Source organism: Gymnoscopelus braueri (genome assembly GCF_963280865.1).
Source record: "Gymnoscopelus braueri genome assembly, chromosome: 17".
Classification (NCBI taxonomy): Eukaryota; Metazoa; Chordata; class Actinopteri; order Myctophiformes; family Myctophidae; genus Gymnoscopelus; species Gymnoscopelus braueri.
This window is the reverse complement of record NC_137617.1, coordinates 24,045,386-24,069,511: the sequence shown is the minus strand read 5'-3', so window position 1 is coordinate 24,069,511 and position 24,126 is coordinate 24,045,386. Positions and strand designations below refer to the sequence as shown.

At 40.5% G+C, this 24,126-nt stretch overlaps 2 protein-coding genes across 2 annotated transcripts in view; both read left to right on the top strand.

The window, feature by feature from the left end:
• The window catches only part of pvalb9 (parvalbumin 9), a 4,151-nt gene extending 2,523 nt beyond the window's left edge, over positions 1-1,628 (top strand). Inside the window, exons 4-5 of the mRNA XM_080456029.1 lie at positions 455-564; positions 1,310-1,628. Of these exons, the coding sequence (XP_080312155.1) occupies positions 455-564; positions 1,310-1,335 (136 nt within the window). The 3' untranslated portion in view covers positions 1,336-1,628. The remainder of the gene's footprint in view (positions 1-454; positions 565-1,309) is intronic.
• Positions 1,629-4,615: 2,987 nt separating this feature from the next.
• ccz1 (CCZ1 homolog, vacuolar protein trafficking and biogenesis associated) lies at positions 4,616-21,542 on the top strand. Its single transcript, XM_080455263.1, has 17 exons — positions 4,616-4,740; positions 6,986-7,061; positions 7,171-7,267; positions 7,432-7,529; positions 8,383-8,476; positions 8,575-8,655; positions 8,747-8,794; positions 9,200-9,283; positions 10,108-10,283; positions 11,973-12,054; positions 12,688-12,749; positions 13,770-13,881; positions 15,045-15,078; positions 16,001-16,118; positions 19,507-19,665; positions 20,212-20,339; positions 20,843-21,542. Exons 2-17 carry the CDS (start codon positions 7,048-7,050, stop codon positions 20,896-20,898), a joined length of 1,443 nt encoding a protein of 480 aa, XP_080311389.1. The 5' UTR covers positions 4,616-4,740; positions 6,986-7,047; the 3' UTR covers positions 20,899-21,542.
• Positions 21,543-24,126: the final 2,584 nt, after the last annotated feature.

The window sequence follows — 24,126 nt, the reverse complement described above, 5'->3', positions numbered from 1 at the left end:
TGTCTGTCCATGTGTGTGTTTGTGTTTGAATGATAGAGATTTAATACAAAGTCCACTGTTTGTTTTAATGGATGGTGCCATTAAGCTGTAAACATACTAATCCACAGTTGTATAATTTTATGATGAGGGTTTAGGACCTATGGGATGCTACGTACTCATGAATGTATTATTTGGGGAGAGACCGTGCCACTTCTGATGCATGTGTGCATGTGCATGTGTGTGTGTGTGTGTGTGTGTGTGTGTGTGTGTGTGTGCGTGTGCGTGTGCGTGCGCGTGCGTGTGCGCGTGTGTGTGCGCGCGTGCGCTTAAAATTTAAATTTAACTGACTAGGGTGCACAGGTGGAACCAAATGAACCCGTTTTTTACAGTCTTTACAGGACCTAGCTAAACTGTATATACTATAGGCTCTGTCTACTTCTATTCATATTAATTTTACACACCTGCTTCCATCCAGAGGCTTCCTGCAGCGGTTCTCCCCTGGGGCTCGGGAGCTGTCTGATGCAGAGGCCACGGCCTTCATCTCAGCGGCTGATGATGATGGTGATGGCAAGATCGGAGCAGAGGGTCAGTTCTGAATATGAACTCCTGATTGGCTATGATGAGGACAGGGTGTCACATAATGCAAGCTATGCTGCGCTTACTGCAGTAACTGATAAGACCTGGTTGTCATTCCAATAGTTGAAAATAATAACACCTGCTCTTTTAAATTCGTTGTCATGTTATGTAAAGAACATTAAGAGCTACAATTTATATTTTAAATCACATTATAGGACTTTTGTTTTAAAAATCACAGTACCATAAGTATAAATATATATATATTATTACTGTATGACGTTTTCGTTGAGTTTAATATTATATTTCAAAGACAGTCTCTGATATTTTAACAGAAAAATCCCATTGGTAATGGGACAAACACGTCTGTCTCTTTATAATAATCCTCTCCCAGCAGCAGGTCTCCTTCCATCTTTAGCATACAGCATTGTGTGACCTTGTTGCATATCGGCTAAAAATGTAATCTGGCCTGTAAAAACATGTATGACTCCTAATACCATGGCCTGGTAGTATTGTATTTGAACTTTAGCCACGGACACCTCCGTGTCATCAGGACAATCCTTAAAAAGAAAATCCACATTAAGTCAGCATCTCTTGTTGCAAAATGGCTGGTTAATCTAGGATTTTTGGAAACCGAATGTCAATCATATTTAAAATGCATTCAATGACATCATCTGCTTAATCTCACTGTGAAGAACTGTGTTTTTTTGTGCAATAAATGAGCTGGGAAGTAACCCAAAACTGTTTCTCACTCTAGAATTCAAGACGTTGGTCCTGTCCTGAGATGTCTGCAGAGGAAGAGAGCACAAGTGTTCAGGTCTTCTATCCTCTCCTCCCTTCATCTCTTGTTCAGGAGTCCTCAGGTCCCGACATACATTCCCTTTCATTTACTACCGAAACTCTGTGCACTTGAACTGTTTCTAAATGTCCTTTTCCTGATTAAAAAAACAAACACTTTTTATTTGCCTTTTGTTCGTGAGTGTACTGTATCACTGTGTTGCTTCTTCTGTTTCTATGCACGCACCACTGCACAACTGATGATGAATGAGATGACCAAATAAACATGTATGAACTTACTCGGTTGCTTTCTGTTCAGTTTTTTATTCATTTCGTACTACATGGTTGAAAAACAGCTAACCAGTCAAAGTCAAAGATTTATATACAGTCTCAAAACGTAATCTAAAGGTTTTCACAACTGCACACTAATGAATGCCTCCATTGTAAATGAGAGTAGGATTTAATTTAGACCGTATAAATAAGACCATACAGAAAGTTTGTTGTCCATTCTAGGTGGTCAAGTTTAAAACAAGAGTCAATATAGCCCTCCTTTGGGCCAATCTTACTTAGGCTACTTCTTAATTACTTACTGTAGACTTACTTGAAAGAAGGATGCCATCTTTGTACGTATGTCACCGTATAAAGTATGGATAAACGTCATTTTTCAGTTTACAAGACCTACAGTATACTGTAGCTGTCAAAAAAGTCAACTAAGAAGAAAGGGGATGCGTACAAGATGCAAGTATTAGAGACATTTCTGTTATTTATTGATAGTGACCTTGTGAAGATGTTGAGGCAAACTATATCAAATGGTACGTGGTTCAAAGTCAACTTCGCAGTGAAATGATAGGGGACAGAGGGTGCAGATTAAAGTTACAAAGGACTGGGGCCTCTCAATGTCTCTGTGGCTGGACTGTCCCCTCTAGGGTTTCTGCTGAGTGAATTGGGCTAGTAAATAAGAAGACCAGAAGCAGTCCTCACATCTTTTCTTATCATTCATCACTGTCAGACAGTTCAGCCAATTCAGCATATGATCAGTCTTCCAATTTTTATGAGATTTACCAGTTTCACAAGATTTTTTGTATTTCTTGTTTGTAGTTAGAAGACCGAATGGGTAAATAATGTATTCATTGGCGGGGATTAGTTCCATTACCTTAAGTATCCCAAGTATCTGTGTTACCATTACACCAAAAAGGGTACCACTCTCTTTGATACGGTTCACAAGGCTTGCCAAAGGAGTGTTACACTGACCACACCAACAAGCCATCATTATCCCAAGTGTAAAATCCCAAGTGTGCTGTAATCAAGACTCTCACAGACAATTCCAATACAAAACCAGGCTAGACGTTGTTGATGAAATGAAATGAAGATGTAATGAAATGAACGACGCGACCTGCTGAAGATGAATGCATGGACCTGTTTTTCAGAGTATAAGCTTCTAATTTCGGAGATGTCTTTTAAATGACAAACATCCTAATATTAGTTATATCATTTTGGACATTAAGATCTGCATCCACAGGTGTCTGACCCATTCACTTGGTTTCAAAGACAAATCAGAATGGATCTCCTGCTGTCTCTGACCTTTAGGATCTATAAGGATCTCAGTATTGTTTTTGTTCAGTTTTGGGACATCCACTGGTGTTGATGCAATTAACACAAGTTCATTCACAGGACTGAGGTTTTCAGGGGGAAGTGAGTAATTAGTGTATCAACAACATGAGGTACTATCTTTGGATGGTAAAAAGCACCATAATTGGAAACTCCAAAATGATATTTCCATGCTCTACTCTACTTTACTCTATTCTACTAATACTATTTTCCAAATAAAAACAAGACAACCTTTATTTATGTTATTATATAATATTATAATAAATAATAATAAAGAGTGAAGTGTTAGAGAAATAGAACATTGCCTGTTCTTATTGGATGCATACACTATCCAGGTTTAAAACATTTACTTAATTTATTTAAATAAAGTAATTTGTTTTAATTTATCTAATTTAATAAGTTTACATTTCTTTAAAGAAGTATCATTATTATCAAAAACATTATTATTATTATTATTATTATTATTATTATTATTATTATTATTATTATTATTATTATTATTATTATTATTATTATTATTATTATTATTATTATTACTTTAATTTTTATGAGGGGAGTCATCTGTAATGAGTACACTTCAAAAGTAACCTTCCAAACCCAGCCTGAGTGGTACATTGATGTGGGGAAAGAGACCGTCCAGATCCATCATCAACATGATAGATTAATATCTATATTATTTTTATTATGTATCATTTATTTGAAGAGAGGAGCTCAGCCGGGATTGATCTGGTGGGATTTAGCCATTTGTCAGTTGTGGAGAGTAGAAACTGAGCATTAGTTTTGATATTATCATTTATTAATTTATCTATTTGATATTAGATTTATTTGAGGAGCTCAGCAGGGATTGATGCAGGGTTTGATGTGGTGGTATATTTAATTTAATATTGTCAGTTGCAGAGTAGAAACTGATTTTGATTATCATCTATCATTTGAGACAACCAGCAATCAGTTCAGTAGGATAGACGTCTGTGCCTTCCTTTCTTATAAGAGGCCTTACCAAAGTTGTTTGAATTACTAGTTTTTGAATTACTAGTTTAGCCCCAAATCATACTTAGCCTATTTCCACATAACCAAATGTCTACTCACTATTCACTTATGTTCAGTGGTGTAAAGTTACTAACTACATTTCCAGTTTTTTTACTCCACTACATCTCAGAGGCAAATATTGTACTTTTACTCCATTACAATTATTTGAAAACTAGTTACTAGTTATACATTACCCACTTCATATACATTTCGGCCATTTGAAAATAGCCGATCTACAAGCTCACAATGCGTCTCGATGCAACACATTGTGAGCTTGTAGATCTGCTATTTTCAAAAGATTTTAATACATTTTATACATTTGAAAACTTGTGAAATGGGACATTCTGCATAATGAGTACTTTCTGCTTTTGGTACTTGTCTTTAAGTACATTTTGGTACTAATATACTTTTGTACTTTTACTCAAGTAAAGTTTTGAATTTCGGACTTTCATTTGTAACAGAGTATTTCTACATTGCAGTATTGATACTTTTACTTAAGTAAAACATTTGAGTACTTTTTCCACCACTGCTAATGTTACAGGCTTCTGAGTGAGTCCAATGGGGAGGGGGACGATTTTTATAGCGGAACCTTATGTTGGCTGAAATTCAACCCACCCGGGCAGTTGTGCTCGTGACGCTTCGCTGTCAGAAGCTGCACCAGGAAGTAAGCGGCGTCTCCCTCCTCCCTAAAGCTCATAATACTCAACTTCCACAGACATCTTCGCGTAAACCACGACCCCGAACATTGTGAATTTTTCCAAATGCATGCACTGTAAGGTGAGTGTCACAGTTGTGTTGCGCTGTCATGTATAAAGTGTGTTTCAGCGAGCTGTACTCAATGGAAAAACACAGCTGCTGCCGTCACAGCTAACTGAATAGCTGCTACACAGACACACAAATTGAGCACCTAACGTTGGCTAATTGCTACATGTTGTTGTACTCACTGCTTTGCTAACGGGACACAATAGATTTCTTTGTCGTTATAATCACAAGAGCCAAGGAGGGAAAATAACTAAACATGAACTATGCCAAGTTTGCGACCCTCCGTTCTAGGCCGGGGGGGGGGGGGACAAATGGAACCAAATGAACCCGTTAGGGTCCATTTGGTTCCATTTGTATACTGTCAGAGTCAGAGTTACAGACTTGTAAGGGTCCATTTAGAACCCCATCAAGGACCTCTGAGAGTCCCTGGATCACACTTTGAGAACCACTGCTGTAGGCACTAGTAGGCAGGCTTGGGGTTTCGCTTGTAACACATTATCGTTCTAGTGATCTGCTTGCTGCCCCTTGGGAATCACCAGGAGGCACGACATCAACTTACACAGCTATGCTGATTATTACACAACATTATGTTACTGTGTCTTCTTCTGATGACACAAAGCCGTTTAACTGTATTTGATGTTAAAGCCATGGGATGGCTCAGCTGACCCAGGGCAAAACCTGTACTGGTAAAGTACTGGTTGGTTATTGGTGCTGCTAACTAAGGCCCAGAGAGAAACTAGCTAAACTACAAACTATGGCATTAATTAAGTCCAAGTCACCAAGCAAAAAAACCTAAGGTGTTATCCTCGATTCTGATTTGAACTTTGAGCCTCCCTCACATCAGTTTCTGTTTCTCTCTCAAGCCAACACTGAGAGACTAATGCTTGTTGTTTGCTTTTATCACGTATAGTCTGGAGTACCATAATGCCATTATGTCTGCAGACCATGGTCTCCCTCAAAACACATGTTAGTTAGAATTAATTGCTGCTGGAGTTCTGACCCAAACCAGAAGGAGAGCTCATATTACACCAATCTTAAAAATCTCAAAGCATTGGCTGCCTGTTAAATGTATGATTTAAGATAATTATTTTGGTTTATACGTATATCTCTACTATACTTTTAAGAAATGAGACATACATATATATCTCTCAGGTTCTCTCAGGGAGGACCCTTTTTAATCATTCACAAAACTAGAACTAAAATGGTGAGCGGGCATTTCGACACTTTTGGTCCGAGCCGCTGGAATGGCACCCAGAGGATCTGAGCGTGGCTCAGGATGTTTAAGGAATATTTAAATGCAAACTTGCCTGGCTTTTAACTAGGGTGTTTTAAGAGCCATCCACACCAATAAATATCATTTTTAAATAATTCTTGGTCAAGTGGATGCCGGATTCCACACCACAGCTATGACGAGTAGCTCCATTCGGAACCTCTCCCTCCGCTATATAGCTCCGAGATGAGGTTCCACGTTTGTCCGTGCCGTTTGACCGGGATATTTTCCACTTTAGTCAACCCCCGTCCGCATGCGCAGTACTGCTCCCGTAAGATTGCATTGGGAAACATGGCCACAGGCTGACATTTTAAGCGATTTAAATGCTTATTTCAACCCGTCAGTTAAATTTTTCTTTGGCGCTAGAAGTTAAAACATCTGAGAGCAGTGCAGAATACCTTTACTTTTTGGATACGATGTGCGGAAAAGGGTAAGAATCATGTATAGTGGGAAATATTCCAAAATGTCCTACTCAAACTGCACCGACAAACGTGGGACCTCATCTCGGAGCGGTAGCGGAGGTAGAGGTTCCAAATCGGGCTACTATTACGACATACTGTAGCTGTGGTGTGTATTACAAATTTATTCCAGTTTCTAGCTTTAGACTTTTGTTGCACATACTGTGCTGTGTGCATTGGTCTCTCTGCTGTCTCTGTGATTGTCATTGTTTTAATGTTCTTGATTTGTTTGATTATTTTGGCTGTATTTGAAGCGATGCAACGCAATGTGAGCTTATATATCTGCTATTTTCACTATTTTTGAAAGTTTCAGAAAATCTTCTTCTATAATGACTATCCCAAAATAGTGATTGATTATTAATCGATTATTTTATAAATGCATTAATTATAGAATAGAATTTATAATTGATTAAATTGATCATTTCGATTAACTGTTGCACCCCTACTTCTACTCACAGACCCAATATTTGTTTTAATTCCCAACTTTATTCTTTTGTATAGACTGGCATCTTATTTCTCTTTTTTTCTGCAGGTACACAGCATGCTAACCCCGCTCTCCTTGGAACAGAGGAAGTCCAGACACAAGTCACACTAATGCTGATGATCAGGTATGGGATCAAGTCAAATGAAAGCATGAAGGTTTTAAGATCGCTATACGTATGTACTGTATGTTCATCAAGTTGTCTTCTCCCCTCTGTCTGTGTCTGTCTGTTGCAGTCCGAGAATGGCCTCAGGAATGCAAGAGAAACAGTACACTCCATCTCTGCTTAATTTCTTCGTTTACAACCCTTCATTCGGGCCACGGGAAGGAGAGGTGAGTCCTGCTTCCAGACAGTGTCTTGTTTGTTGTAACACATCATAGTGTTATCACTGTATGCTTGATCCGTTTCCATGGTATTGTTTATCAAAGTCAGTATTTGCTGAAGGCTTATTTTGATACGGTCCTTTGAGCACTCCTATGATGTCTTGTTTTTTTAGGAGGAGAAGAAAATCCTGTTCTACTACCCCAGTGAGGTGGAGAAAAATGAGAAGATCCGGAATGTGGGCCTCTGTGAAGCCATTGTACAGTTTACCAGGTAGAGATCTCTCTGTTCTTGAATCTGAAGAGTGTATAATCAATACTGTACTTCTCCCAGTGACTCACTTACTACATGAAGTATATTTCTCTGTATCTGTTCTACATCAGAAAAGTAAAACGAATAAAACATTACTCTGACTTAGATAAACACTTAAGTTAGCACTATTTTGAACACGTTTTCTCCCATATAATGTCACTGCCCACAGAAGTTAGTTTTTTCCCCCACATATCAAGAACTAATGAAACATGTATTCCAGAACCTGATATTTTTTTGTCCCTGTCAAATTCTTTCCATAGCTGAATGTTGATTCCTTGGTGACAGTTTGCACACACCTCTTCTCATATATTGTCTTCAATTATAATATTTCATTCCAATTCCCATTTTTGGGCGGTGTAGCCGCCCCTATAAGTGAGGTTGGGACACCTCATTAGTATTAGTTTCCTGCACTGTGATTGGCCCACTTGGCCCACTTTCCTGTACTGTGATTGGCTGACTCTATTGGCTGACTCTATTCAGCACTGTGATTGGCTAGCGAGACACATGATGACATTAATAACCTATAAATAGGATTATGCACTTCCAAAAATCCATTTTTTTTTTAAGTGAGCTTCCATCACTATGATGACCACTGTGATGACCACACCGCCCACTTCACACTGGGTGTGATTTTTAATTAATGTTCCAGGTATTTTGTGAGATATACTGTACATTATAAGGTGGCCCTCTGACTTCACGCTTATGTCACCATGACTCAGCCATAACCATATAAGGAATTCCAAATGCAGCTACCCCCAAATATGGAGAGTGTTGTCAATGTGTTGTCAATGTGTCGCCTTTTTTTGTCTTTCAGGACATTTTGTCCGACAAAACCAGCTAAGTCTCTACATACACAGAAGAACCGGCAATTCTTCTTCGAGCCAGAGGACAGTTTCTGGGTAGTCATGGTACAAAATAAAACTCTCACTTTCTTTACTTGCAATGCATAAGGTGTTTGTTGAGACATTGTAGACATAATGGTTCTGTATTCGAATTGCATTTTCAGGTTGTACGAAACCCAATGGTAGAGAAACCAAACAAAGATGGGAAACCTCCTACAGTAGAATATCAAGAAGAAGAGATTCTTGTAGGTCTTTTCAAGTAACTTTTGTTTTCTTATTTCTTATTGGGGGGATTCTGTCCATACATAGCCTTACTGTACTCTCTTGCGTCCGCAGGACACAGTTTATGGTGCAGTTGTAAAGCAATGCTACAGTATGTACAAGGTAAGCACCAGTTTGCTTTCAAATACTTTCACAGCAGGCCAGTTTTGCTTGGTTATCAGAGATGCTCTTCAAAAATGCAGACAGTTTGACAACACACTACTATCACTGCATAGGCTGCCTTGGAAAGTATCATTTATTATTATAGTACATTTACCAGAATTCACGGCACGACTTTTAGACACCGTCGAACCATTGTATTGTGTTATAAATGCTCTGTAGGTATTCTTCCATTGAACAAACCCCAATGACATACGCTTACTCACAAATTCAATCATCCCTTTTTCTCTAACCTCCAAGCCACATTTTCTGATTGGCACTGACCCCCAGTGGCACAAGGGTAAGCAATAGCAGAAGCTTTTGTACTGTATATGTAAAACATTAACGTTGTTATTGTTAATGCTGTAGCTCTTCAATGGCACATTCAGCAGAGCGATGGAGGCAGGCGGAGTGGAGCTTCTCATCCAGAAGCTCGAGAAGTTCTTCTACAGGGTAAGACGATGAAAAGCACATCTATCACCACGCTTTCACTGACTCATAAATATTTGCTCTTGCCAGGTAGAGGATACTCATATGTCATATAACTTATTTTTTTGTTGGTGGTATGGAAGTCAATCATGCCTGACTGTTACTACCTGATACTAAATGTCTACTTCGTGATGTACTGTAGCACTTTCATTTGATTGGCAGTCAGATAAACATTAGCTCCTCTTTTTTCATTCAGTGTAAACAGGCGTTGACACAGGACACATTTGGGCGAAAGTTCTCACATCATCCCGTGTTGGCAGACACGCCAGACTGCCGGCCGCCATAGCCTAATGATTCTTGATAAACGCACAACATTCATTAGTCCTGTTGGCGTTGTGCTAGCCACACGCCTCGATGTAAGGAGGGCCGGCTTTAGGCGCACCCGTTGAGATTATTAACGAGTGTGAATAATTAATGTGTAATGAAGAGGATACCCTCTGGTGCCTCTTAAGCTTTCGTGGGCTTCCCCTCTTCCAGAATGTAACTCAAAGACGCAGATGAGAGAGAAAAAAGTGAGAGCCGGTGGTGTGCATGTCAGAGGTCGAATGTCAGAACCTCTCCTCTTGTCCTTGGGTGACTGGGGCGTTTTTAGAGAGCATGAGCCCAACTGTTTTTATTGCATTGGTAAGCGAGCACTACTAATGCGGGTAAATGAACCCCTCTCTCTTTTCCATCTCCTGTTTCTGTGTCTTCATGTGTGCTCTGGCACGTGCATGTGTGTGTGTGGTGCGGGCAATCTCCTGTTATTTCATGCATGTAAAATAATGTTTGTATGTGTCTGTGACCAGTATCTCCAGACGCTGCACCTACAGTCATGTGACCTGCTGGACGTGTTTGGCGGAATCAGCTTTTTCCCACTGGACAAGATGACGTACCTGAAGATCCAGTCCTTTGTGAACAGAGTGGAGGAGAGCCTCAGCCTGGTCAAATACACAGCATTCCTGTACAACGACCAACTCATCTGGTACATGCTATTTCTGTCGTTGCTTTCGGGCAGAAAATCTTCTACCTCCATATTCTAACTTTTTGTGTTTTTTCGAAAATTAACGCCCTACTTGATCACACTACAGCGTCACACAAAAGCATCAAAAGTAGCAGCCGCCGTGTTTTGAGCTTGTCGATCTGCTACTTTTGCTACTTTTGAATTTGAATCCTGAAAATAACAGTTTTGGACCTTATGGATGAGGTTTCCACCGGACAGAGATGTTATACTACAGTCATTTTTAGATCACCTTTTGATTGATCGATTAAATACTTTAGACAGAAATGCAAACAGTATGGGTACAGTCAACACAAACACAAATAAGTCCAGAGGACTTGTTTCCATTGGTGTCCTATGTATTCCATTCATAGTGACATTTAAATACATACAATAATATATCCTTGACATCATCAACACTAGTAGCAATAAAACACATGTACAGTACAGCAAACAGTTGGGGGTGGGGGAGGGGGGCTCCCCACTCTCTTAAGTGTGCGGCTGGCATTGTTTAACCTGACACCGTCAAATGGAAGAAGCTTGCGACACACATTTGTTTCACAGCCTACTTCCCATCTGAGACTCCGGTCGCAGAATCGATAACAGACGGTTTTTTTCAAGCTACTAGGCAGGTGATTGGATGATCCCGCCCCTAGCAGCCGCTGATTGGTGCGAACACGCAGTGTTCGGGCAGCTTTACTCCCTGCGCAATCCCAGACCTCCTTCCTGAAATCAAATGCAAATGAGATTTCCGGAGGGAGGGGGGTTTACCAGGCTAGGCATTGTTGCCATTTCCAATCCTATTACCACAGGCTGGGTGGAACGGAGGCGGGCCCAAATAACCAGTAATCCTCTTTGTGGGATATATGCATTCTGATATCTCACTTGCCGTTTTAATTGCACTGTCAGCCGACCAGCTTGACATGGATGGATTATGTGATTGCTAATGAATTGACCAGAGAGCAGCTTTCACTGCCTTAGCGTGACCCTTATACTGTAAGCCTTTGAGGGATGCATGGGGAGATACTGTACATGAATTAGTTTGGTTTCTTGATTTTAACTTCTATTTAGTTACTCACATTGCTATGCCTCATTCTACACCAGCTACAGTGGTCATTCTTAGACAGCACACCTGATAACGTAACCTGACTCTGCCAGATGGAAGAAGCTTGCGTCACATTTGTTTCACAGGCTACTTCCTTTTTTTTTCAAGCTACTTGGCAGGTGATTGGATGATCCCGCCCCTAGCAGCCAGCGATTGGTTCGAACACGCAGCAGTGCGGGCAGCTGTACTATCTGAGCAAGTCCAGATGGAGGCTGTATTGTGACGTCAATACCGCCCCCATCAGGCGGAGTCAGGTTACTGATAACGTGCCAGTCACCAAAAGGATCAAAAAATCATCAATCAATCAATAACCCCTATTATTAATCAAATTAACAAATCTACCTCACATCTGGTTCTCAATCTTCCTATCTAGCCCGTTATAGCACCCATTATTAATAATAAACCTTTTGTCCTGTATTCACTGAAGTGAATGTGTCGAGGCGTTTAAAGTTGTGGTTAACCACTTTCAACCTGTTATCTCTATTCTGGGCATGTCATAGGTGAAAATTCACCGTACAACAAATGATATAGGGCTTAAGTGGTTAAACTCTGTGTGGTTGTGACTGCAGGAGCGGACTAGAACAGGACGATATGAGGATCCTGTACAAGTATCTGACCACCTCATTGTTTCCCAGGCACTCTGAACCAGAGGTGAGTAGAATTTAGGGACGAGTGATGTAGTGCAGGCGTGGGATGGCATAGGCGACCAGGGAGAAAGACATGTCAAAATGGTTTTAAAAGAGAGAGAGAGAGTGTGTGTGTGTGTGTGTGTGTGTGTGTGTGTGTGTGTGTGTGTACAGTGTGTGTGAAAAGAGGTGGAGGGATGAACTTGGGGAGGGACAGCTAGGTTGATTTTGAGTGAAAGAAAAGCTGTTTGGATAGAGGTGTGAGAGAAGGGAAGGTGATGGATTGAAGGAGCGAGAGAAGGGAAGGTGATGGATTGACGGAGCGATAGAATGTTTTGAACAGGAAAGAGGAGGAGAGATCCACTGCTCTCTTTCTGACCTCTAGAAATCCACTCCTCTGCATGGTGTTTCCTCTACTGTGATGTCACTAATGTATACATACCAAACTGCTCTAGACCAGAACATGTTATTTAATGGCCTGACATGGTTTTCAAAATGTCATAGTTGCAGCTCAAGATACACAGTAGCAGTAGTGAGTGTATGATATGTTTTTGGAGTGTATGATAAAATGATGAATGTGTACCTCTCACTTTCGATTTCGAGTAATGATGGTCTGCCTGTTTGTCTGTCTGTCTCTCCTTCTCTCTCCCTGTCCCAGCTGGCTGGTAGGGACTCTCCACTCAGGCCTGAGGTGGCAGGGAATCTGTTGCACTATGGAAGGTAAGCCTTTTAACGCTGTCTCCCCAGGTAAGAAGCTATCTGAGCACAACTACCTGACCTCCAGCTTCCCAATTAGGGGGCACCTGAAAAACAACTGCCTTTTTGATCACTAATAAAATATGCAGTATTAATTGAAGTCATTGTGTGTTTTGGCAACAGTCGTATAAACATGCACGATGCGACTGCACCGGTTGATTCGGTGTGCATCGGATACAATTGACGGCTGAAATGATCGAGTAAAATGATCGTGACCGCCCTACGTCCAAGTTCATGCTATCCCATCACATTTGTACTCATGTGTTATGTGACCCATGACTAAAGGGAAATTGGAGCTCTTATGGTGGTCAGAGGACGCAAGTTGACTTCTGCTGACCTAGATCCTGTGCAGGGATCCTCCTGCCTGCACAGCTGTAACAAGATAACAGAAGACGGCAATTAGGATTACACTGTAAAAATCCTCAGTGTCAATTTATCCATTAACTCTCCGAGTTAGATTAACACTGTACTTACTGTGTAGATCATTAGCTGTGATGCAGCAAATTATAGAGAAGTGAATGCAGCAAGGAAGGATTGACATGTAACATTTGGATCCTGGTGGGAATCAAACCCAAGGATGCTGTGGTTAACTGGAACTCATTGATTTCCATTCCCATTTACTGTACGTTTCAGTCATTAAGATGACTTAAAAAATGCATCCATGAACAGAAATTCAAGTGCTAGGTCACATTACAAGCAAACAGTTGTACTGTACATAAGTTCAAGGCTCAGACAGGGCCATGGTTTCTTTGTGCTGGGCTCTTTCATCTATTTCCATGAAATGTTCTAAGAACAGGTTGTGTAATGCGTGACTAGATTTCAGTCAATGTTTTAAATGTTTAATCTCACCTGATGCCTGCCCAGTTTTTATTAGAGGAAGGTGTCAGTGTGTTTTTTATTGTCGACACCAGTTTTGACCTGCAACAAGCACGAGGCAATGTTTTTTATCCTCTCTTTCTTTATTTTTTCTTCCTTTCTTTTCAGGTTTCTCACAGGACCGTCCAACCTCAAAGATCCCGAGGCCAAATTCAGATTTCCCCGAATATTTGTCAACACAGAGGACAGCTATGAGGAGCTGCATCTGATCGTTTATAAGGTGACACATTTGCGTGACTAACGACGAGCTAAGCCCCCGCTTGTGTTTGTGACAGCCTAGTTGGTTTAATCTCTGGATTCATCCAGGGGCTTTATTTTTAATGCTTTAACCCATTTTGGGCGGGAACCCCTATTTGTAACTATACCCAGTGTTGCAATGCTGAATTGGAACGTGGTTGCACTCTATTTTAATGACGTGACGCGCACGTCGCTTAACACCTACACCACAGGTCACACAATGGACAACTGATATGCATCTAGGCTCATTCCTATGTTAATTCACCTGGTGCGAGTCGGGAGCCTTTGTAAACTTTGTTGAGGAGTGAATTTAAAGTTGTTTTAAATCTATACATGTGCCTGCGCGTGCTCCTGGTCAAATAGGTTCCTGCACGGCGTGCAAGGCCGTCCCATGAGCAATGCAACCCTGACTATACCTCTCAAGACGGGAACCCCTTTTGGGGTTCCTGTTGCTATGTACAGAATATAGCAACATATTTTTTTTGTATTTTTTTTCATACATATTGAAGTTTTTCAGAAAACTTAGGTCAGGATTTAGAAGGCCTTTTTAGAATCGGCCTCAGGTTCTAAATGGGTTAAAACATGGAATAGGTAAGAATAGAATTAGGCTGAAGGGCCTCGCTGCTCTGTCTAATGATATGGATTTTTTTGGGAAGGGGATTAATAAATGGCAGAGTATTAACATGATCAAGTGTGTCCCTCATTGCATTAAAGTCACTAGAAAACAAGTCTAAAATAGCCTTCTAACTGTGTAATTTGGGGTCTTACATATAGTATTAAATTTGAAATATTGTCATTTCAGTTTCGTAAACCTTAATGACATTAGGTTTGAATTGGCTGCGTGTGGTTATGCTCACATATTTGATAGGAACATTTGCAATAAATTCTGCAAACCAATCATGAAAATGCATGTCAGTTATCCCACCCAAACAGGTACAACAAAACCTTCTGAGTTTGAATCAACTTGTGTCTGTGTCTCTCTCTCCCGCTCTCTTGTGGATGCTTAATGAGACACTCAACTACTTTGATATCATATGCATTTTTACTATTTCAAGCCAAATTACCAGAGGCTTTAATGTCATACTGTACTGTATGTAGCCTTCCCCGGTCTGTACTCAAAACTGCATTCAATCTGCTCCTTTTTAGGCAATGAGTGCGGCAGTTTGTTTCATGATCAGCGGTAAGTAATCACACTATTAGTCATATGATATGTCACATTTTCATTGGCCTTCCATGAAATTAATGCCAGTAACCAGTCAAATTATTATAGATTTAGGCCATTTCGGTTTTATCCAGCCTTGTTCAGAATAGATCACCGAAGTCTGACATCACTGCCGCTAGAGGGTGCTATCCCCTGGGCCTGGTCATTTTTCTGTTGGAATTCCCATTGGCAAATCTTAGATCGCGTCATATAAGAACTGTTAAAAAATTATAATAATAATCACCCCTGCGATTGTACTCATATGGATATGAAGCATCAACTGACGGTGAAAAGTACTAATTCATCCAAAGTTTTAAACATTTTTTTTCTCCAAACACAGAAGTTCTCAAATCATACACGACAGAGTCACATACCTGATCTTACACAGATCTTACATGACACGAAGTAAGATTTGCCTATGGGATTTCCAATATAAAAAATAAAGCCGTGACCCAGGGGTAGTGGGAGTGTCAGGACTTCAGTACTCTATAGATTTTCTTCTGAATAAGTTGTGTATGCTTTTGGTGGGGGGCTAAATGGAGAATCTAGGGGTACATCGCCAATGTCTCAAATGTATATTTTTCTACTTGATAAATACTCAGAAGGGGATCTCTGATGATGATATTAAAGAAAAGGACCCGCAACATTGTCAGGAACTTGCAAAAAATAAATTGCTCTTTATTGGACGTTTCGATCATTAGACCTTCATCAGTACAGACAATCATCGGCATCGGCCTCTTAAAAAAAAAACTTGATAAATTCTTAAATGTGATTCTGGTCACATAATCCCACACGACCCATATGTTTTCCCTCCCACCTCACTCTTTCCTTCTTGCCTCTATATCTCATTGTTACTCTTTCCTTGCCTCTATATCTCAACCCCCCCCCTCTCTCTCTCTAGCCTCGGTGGAGCTGACGAGGGAGTTCTGTGAGGAGCTAGATGGACTTGTGGGGCCCCAGCTCACCTTGCTGGCATCTGACATCTGCGAGCAGTTCAACATTAATCGCAGGATATCAGGGTAAATGGACAATCCACTACTGAATCTGAAATGTAATCCCACTTAACAGTTTCAGTAGCTGTACAGGACTCTCATCACAAGTACAGGGACATGAAAATGCTCACAAAATGCTCAAATGGTATCGGCCGGGGTATTGTGCTGGTGAAATAGGCTCTCTCCCTAATTTCTCTCTCTCTCACTGTCCCTCCCTCCTGATAACCAATAGAACCCCCATTTATCAGCTTCAATTTTAGAGTTCCAATTTTGTCTGCTCAGTTTGTTGTTTCATCACTTCTATTTTCACTTCCCCTGTATCCTGTATGAGTTCTCTCTCCTGATCCCGAACTGAAAATGTATTTTCTGTTTACTAAAGAGACGGGTTCTGAAAAACTGTAGGAGTGATTACTATCTGACTGTAGACTGGCACAAATCAAACAAGAACAATGCACAAGTATTTGAAGATGGAGCATCCAATCACAGAGAAACTGAAGTGTTCCCAAACAGGAGAGGTTAATTATAACAGGAGTATCCAAGCTCTTCCTTCTCAGTTGGCAACATGACAGGATTTAGGGCTGTGCGTGCAGCATGCTGTGTATAGTGCGCTTGCACCATACACAGACTCATGGCCACTTGCCTGTCTTGTTATAAAATGATTTTAAGGATGTTGAGATGACAAAAACCAGCGCTTCTCTTACCCAACCCCCCTGGGGAACAGGAACGTGTTGTAAAGCGTGCTTGCTTAATATGAAGATGTGGAAACTCAGAATTTAAGCTCCACTCTTTCGGTGCATGCCCATACTGAACCCAACATACTGTACTGTCACACCCCTAACACCTAATACACATCCACATACCGCAGAGGTGCAATTAGCTGGGTTTCTCCGGTTGCATCTCCCACTGACCCGTTTTAATTTGAAAGGCATGAATAATGTTGTAGTGTTCTGTGACACGTTTGTTACACAAGCCTTGCATGTTAACATTAAGATTAAGCACCTCGTTGAGGCCCTGGACATTGAGGGTTGACAAGTTGCGCATGGTGTGTGGTTAATCGACGTCTATTGCTTTCTTAAGTACAGACAACAACAACAAGCTGTTGGAGCGAAAGGCTACAGACTAGTGGTAGGGAGAGATGGTGGCAAGGGAGTGGCCTGAGAGGGACTGCCATACAGATACGTAATAAATGCTAATAAAATTTGTTTTTCTTCTTCCCAAAATCATCCCACGGCCCAGGTTGGACCTCAGCCTTAACCCTAAACCTAGCTTAAGTATCTTAATACAATGTAGTCTTTAAGTTAATCTAAATGTTTTTATTTCTTTTTTTCTGGACAGTGTTTGGTCATATTCCAGTAGTACTCAATGACACTCACTATCTTAGTTTTTTATTTTGGTGGGGGGGGGGTTATCACAAAGCACTTCCCTCTGTGATTATACCCAACAGACAGTGTCACTTGACAGCGCCACGCATTCAATCCCTTTTTGAATTGACCCACATAGGGGCGAAAGCGTCAGACGAGACTCTTGTTACTCCATCGGATATTGTCACAGGCGCACTTCTTGTGGGGTAACACTAGCGTTGTGGCCAGTGTTACTTGGGAGCCTGGCACGCTGGATGGACGGTACTCCGCCAACCCTACTGATAACTGGAGATAAGCGCTGACCAGTAACCCAAGACTCTGGACTCCGTGGCTTGGACAGTTTGACAAGCCTCTTTTTAGTCATCCGAGTGAAGAATAGAGTGAATAAGTAATGCTGGCCCAAAAAGTCCATTGCTGGCACCCAGCCCATGTCCTCTGACCAAGACTGCCGGAACTGTCGAGTAGACTCAGATAGGGTGATACGACAGGAGGGATGCTTGAGTTTAATACCCACAGTCACACACACACACACACACACAGTGGCACTCTGCTACTGCATACACTCACAACACACACAGGTTACTGATTAACACATTCATACACGTGTACTCGGTTTCTCTGCCACATGCATGCACAGTCATACCCTTACACACATGTTCTCTTAAGGCTGGTACACACTTAGCCGTTGTCTGGCCATCGATTAGCATCTGTGCCCGAAAATTGGTCATATAATGTGCACCATCAGTTTATTGCGCCATCAGTGGTAGCCAGGCATTATTAAGTATGTTGAATCTGCAGCGGGACGCATTGGGAAGGGAGAATATTTAACTTGCATTTGCCCAGTGTGCATGCAGTGTGCATGATGAGAAAGAGAAAGAAAATTATTACGAACGGAACGTCACAATTTGAAAGATGACTTGTAATGGTGGAGATAACTTCTGCATCGAGTTTGAAAGCTCACAGACCACCATGTTGACTCTTTGCATCCACAGTTTAATGTCAAACTCATGTTACAGGAACAGAATTCACTGCAGGAGTATGTTTAACAACTCAAAGAGCTGCTTTCATTATCCCATTAATATCTGAAGCTGATTCTACAAATGCCTTCTAGTTCTCACAAGATTTTTTTTTAAAAATAGCATATGTATAAGCTTGCAGCGCGGCACGAAGTGACGTGTTGTGAGCTTGTATATCTGCTATTTTTGAATAGCCAACGCTAAAATCTAAAATGACACCCGGTTTTAATGGGTTAAAGTCAAAACACATTTTTGCACGGGGTAGGCTATAACGTAGGTTATTCATTCATTCATGTATTGTAGATTTTGTTACTTCTCACGCAGGTGCAGATTTTGTTTCAGAATTTTGTGCAGAACAGCGCCATCAGCTGTAGTCTGTGTAGTGTGTTCGAAGCAACTTTTAACATGAGACTGGAGACGTCACCAATCAGCGATCACCCACTATCACCCAATTTGATCTCCCGACGTAGTCGCAGTTAGTCAGGACAAGACAGCTTGGTCTGTAGAGGCCTTTATGCTCTCACTTTCTCCTACACACTTCTCAGTTACAGATACGGTTGTTTTTCTTTTTTCTTTCTTTTTATTACCTGGGTGTTTGGAATGACAAAAGTAGCCTCAAGAAAGACAGACGTGTGTGCGTGCGACAATATATCCATGAGAGAGAGAGAGAGAGAAGAGATTAGTCTCAATCCACATACAGTACACACTTTACCTCTGCAAAAAGTGTCCATGCCGACAAAAAAAATGTGTAGGCCGGTGCCCATCTAGTATATTAAATAAACATACTGTATATAATAAATATAATATATTTAAATCATAAAGTTTCCTCTGACTTTATAATATAATGTCAAGATTTGTATTCCTTCCTTTTTTTTTAAACTTTATTTATCACGATTATATATCAACAATAGATATGTTGTTGGTATTTAATGTTAGCCTGGGACCAGACGAATCCACGCGAGGCTAATTTAATGTTCCTGCCTACTGTATACATTGTCTTTCTAGTTTATATATTCTTTCATTTCTGTGTCCACCTAGGCCAGACAAGGAGCCCCAGTTCAAGTTCATCTACTTCAACCACATGAACTTGGCAGAGAAGAGCACCATCCACATGAGGAAAACAGCCAGCGTGTCGCTCACCTCTGTTCATCCTGACCTCATGAAGATCTTGGGAGACATTAATTGTGACTTTGCCAGGTGATTTTTTTTTTAATAACTTTGTTTTTTTTACAATCTGTATGGTGGAGTATGTTAATACAATATAACTTATACAATTTGGGTGGTTATATTTTGTCTCCCTGCTCTTCTATTGAGACATTTAGATAGTTTCAAAGGTCATGTCTCACCTAGACACAGGATCTGACACGAATTTTGACTTGATGGTCAAGATTCAATTCATTCCCAGAGCAAGCATGCTGGCTCTATTAGTCAATGGTAAAAATGTCAGCACTTAAGCAGGAAACCAGGTTCAAATCCGGGGTAGAAGATGAAAGTTACATAGTAATGCTGCTGTAATTTGCCTGTTGGATTCAATAAAAGCAGTTTTGTATACTGCCATGTGTAGTAAACATTTAATTTAGACTGTCTACCTAATGTTATACTGTCCTTGCCCAGCCTATTCCATGCTCCTCATTGCTCTGGTTTTATATCTATATACTGTGTGTGACATGTGTGTGTGTGTGTGTGTGTATATATATATAGATAGATATATAACTCTTTTTTTTTTCATCCCCACCCCCCCAGAGTTGATGAAGATGAAGAAATTATTGTAAAAGCTATGACGGACTACTGGGTAGTTGGCAAGAAGTCAGACCAGAGAGAATTGTACGTCATCCTGAACCAGAAGAATGCCAATCTGATTGAAGTAAACGGTACGACTAACATGAACGACTGGCCTTGCTTTAGCTCTGTTCAGTGGTTTTCAGTGGCAGAGACCACTGATAGTCTTTTCTACTGAGAAGGCAGTTGCCTTCACCTGGGAACGGGTCTAAAATAAGGGTACAGTGATAAGCACATTTGTTCAAATTACAATGAAATGCATTATTCTTTTAAAGCACATCAAAGAGAGAGATTACAGATTTGTGTAAGGCCAGATAAAACAACAAGGGGTTTACAAAACATCTTACTTCAATGGGACAAAAATGCAAATGCCCAACTGGACTGAATCACGGTAGAATACAGCATGGTGGGATATGGTGGCAATTAATTACATTACAACATACTGTAAGTAGACATGAATAAAAATGAACCCAGATGACATCCAGATGACATCCACGTGGACTTGCGTGCCACCACTACCACCACAATAAATCTGTCCCAATACTTAATCTCCCATCTAACCATCGCTGCCCTTCTGTCTCTCCCCCCCATACAGAGGAAGTTAAGAGGCTTTGTGCAACACAGTTCAACAATATATTCTTCTTGGACTGACAGCCATTCCAGAGATCTCTCAGGATGACAGAGAGACTCGGAAAGATAACTGGAAGAGCAGAGGAGGAATGAGACACATGGACTGTTTTAACCACACTAAAAACTGTCAGCATCAGAGGGTATTATGACAGCATCAGTGTAATGCAATAATTGCATTGTAAAAAGAAAAGAAAACAATTGAAGCTTTTCACATCCTTTTTTTTTTTAGATTTTTATTTAACCTATACAAATTGTAATTAAATGTAAAATCAGAATTCCACTGTACATGTACTTAATTTGATTTGTTGCCTTGTACATACATTGCCTGGTATGAGTTGGTTAACTGTTAATGATGGTGTCATGTAAGTGACATCACTTGTTCACACTTTATTTTCTTTTTTTGTTTGTTTTTTAATGGAGACGCCCAGACATGGTCAGTCAAAATGGATTCCAAACCCTACACACAAACCTACATGTTTTCTTAATGTTTGATTAATAAGCTTGTATAGTTTTGAAATAAGATACCATCACGTCACAAAAGTATTGTGGTTTGTAAACAGCTGCCCAAACTTTCAATAAATTAAGAAATTCTAATTTTACTGATTATAAAGAAAATGTATTTTTGAGGCTGTTCTAAACCATTAAAGCTGCAGTGTGTGATACTGTTCGGTATGCCACGTGCCCAACTTACTACCACAACCAAAGTGGGAACATACCTGGACCACACAGAGGGAAGCATGGGTATGAGAGTGAGGGAGGTCCTCAACCTGGGAACAGCTCAGGGAGAGGAAAAGTCTTTGACCAGCTTTGATTTGGGCCCATAGAGGGGACCAGAACTCTGATGTAGCCTGCTACGCTGTGGATCAGCTCATACTGAACACACTGAATGACCAAAGACTTATATCGCTAACAATTTTGCTATGATGCGGAAACTTCATCTGCAACTAAGCTGGCTGATGTCAGTGTGTAGTCACCTTTGCAGTGGAGTTGAACCAGTCCATCTTAATGACAGACTGACCAACCAACTGCGTCACACACACTAGCTGGTGATTGAGCCCCCTCTCATTCCATCTAACAGCTGAGAAAATGGCAGATCATGTTCTCTCTAGGTCAGGGGTGTCAAACTCATTTTAGGTCATGGGCTGGATTGGGCAAAATGTGACTTCATGTGGGTAGGAGCAGTTGTGCACACGTGTTCTCCCACAGCACCTTTGTCTTCTCTCGTGTGTCCCTCTGCTAGAACTACAAAATATTCCAGCTTATAAATTCCTTTTCTTAAGCAGATTCCCAAGCAATCATTACTTTTAGAAATTGTTCAAATTTGAAAATTCAATCTCACATGGACCCACGCGAAGACATGTAAACCATGCAGTCATCAAAAAGCTTTCTGGTTCATACAGTAAATCTCGGTCATCGTGGAACTGGCCACACCTGCAGCAGCCCGACTGCACAGTTCACTTTATATGGATATAGAAACACCCATGAATTAAACATCTGCTTGTATATCGATGAGGACAAAGAAGTGGAATATCACCCATTTTGTTTAATGGCAGAATAGGCTCTGTACATAACTGTAGTCCTGGGTTTCCAGAAGGTGGCATACACATTTCCTCTTCCAGTTCAGTTTTCCATAACTTGTTATGGGCTCAGCAGAAGTTCACACTTTCAAATGTACTTCTGGTTAAATCTTAACAAGTTTGATGGGGCCTTGCAAGTGACATTAAGCACCTCATTGATGCACTGGTACGGCTGGAGGATTGACAAGTCATGCATAATGGGTTAACTATGTCCATTGTTTCCTACAACAAACGGGCGCAGACAGTGAGAGAGCGGCCTGAGAGCAACTGTCCTACAGATGAAAATAGTAATTTATCCCAATCATTGAGCCCCTTCTCAGGCCAGATGTGGGCTGCCAGTTTGACATCCCTGCCTAGGATATAACTGTCTACTGTATGATCAGGCAGGCTTTTGAATGGAGGCTTTAGAAATATATAGGGTTATGTCTCAATTAAACATTTTCAAATTTTCAGGTCTGGTGATATCAAGGTTCAAGGTTGTTCTTTGTTACATCTTGTGCACAGATTGGCTATATAAGAATAAAACTTGTTTTTGTTCGGCTTCCTTCAACACGGCTTTAACGGATGTGCAATCTCCCAAACCACACATTGGGAGAGGATGCTCCGCAGCCTCTGCTTCTTAAAAGTACCATGATAGTAATCATTGCTGTAGAGTTCAGTAATAGTGGTCTCCAGCTCTTTATAAACAGAAAATAGATTTACAGGTGGGTTACAAATGTAATCCAATCGGGACAGAGGAACCCCACAAAGACCATTTATCAGCTTATGTTCCAGTTCGGTAACACTTTACTTAAAGGTTGGGTCTATAATGCATTATAATCGCATTTATAGTGCCTTATAATGTGCTTATAAAGCATCTATCAGAATATAGAGCTATTTAACACTTGATATTAAAAAAAGAAAATCACACACTGCACCTTTAATAACCTACAGCACCTGACCAGTTTGATACTGTGTATCAATAGGCAGGGGGAGGGGAACCAGGGACCTTATGATCCCCAGACTATTGCCACCCATGGCTGAATGTAGTTTAGAAAACAAGATATGCATATAACCTAGAGAGGCAGAGTAGCCCACAGTTGTTATGCCTAAAGGAGATCCTATATTATAGGATAGAATAGGATAGTGCTATATAATACAACTATCCTACTATAAAATGGGGGGAACCTCTGTCTGTCTGTCTGACCTGCCTTTCTCCTGTCTTCATGAATGTTTCAGTGGGTTGACAATCAATCTGACTTGGCACATGAGCATTGAAGAGGCCGATTTATCACCTTTAAGTAATCTTTTCTTAAAATGAAGAGATTGTCATCATTTGGAAAGCATCACTGGTAGGATTGAAATGGTTTAGCCCAGGGTGACACAGCCCTCTAAGAGCTACTTTTACTGTATGATTCACTTATAAAATATGTTTAAATAATCAGATTATAATCATCAAATTGAGGTATTCCGGAACAGTGGGCCCCTGAGAACACTGGGCACCATTTTCATGCCCATTTTATTTTATATTTAGCCTATATTTATTTTACAAATGAGGGGCCAAATACATAAAATATGTTCTTAATTACATACATTTAAGGCACAATATTTCTACAAATTGCAACAAAACCTATGATAGCCAGTCATTTTGAGGCTAAACAAGAAGTTCAAGGGTAAATGTATCTGATTACAA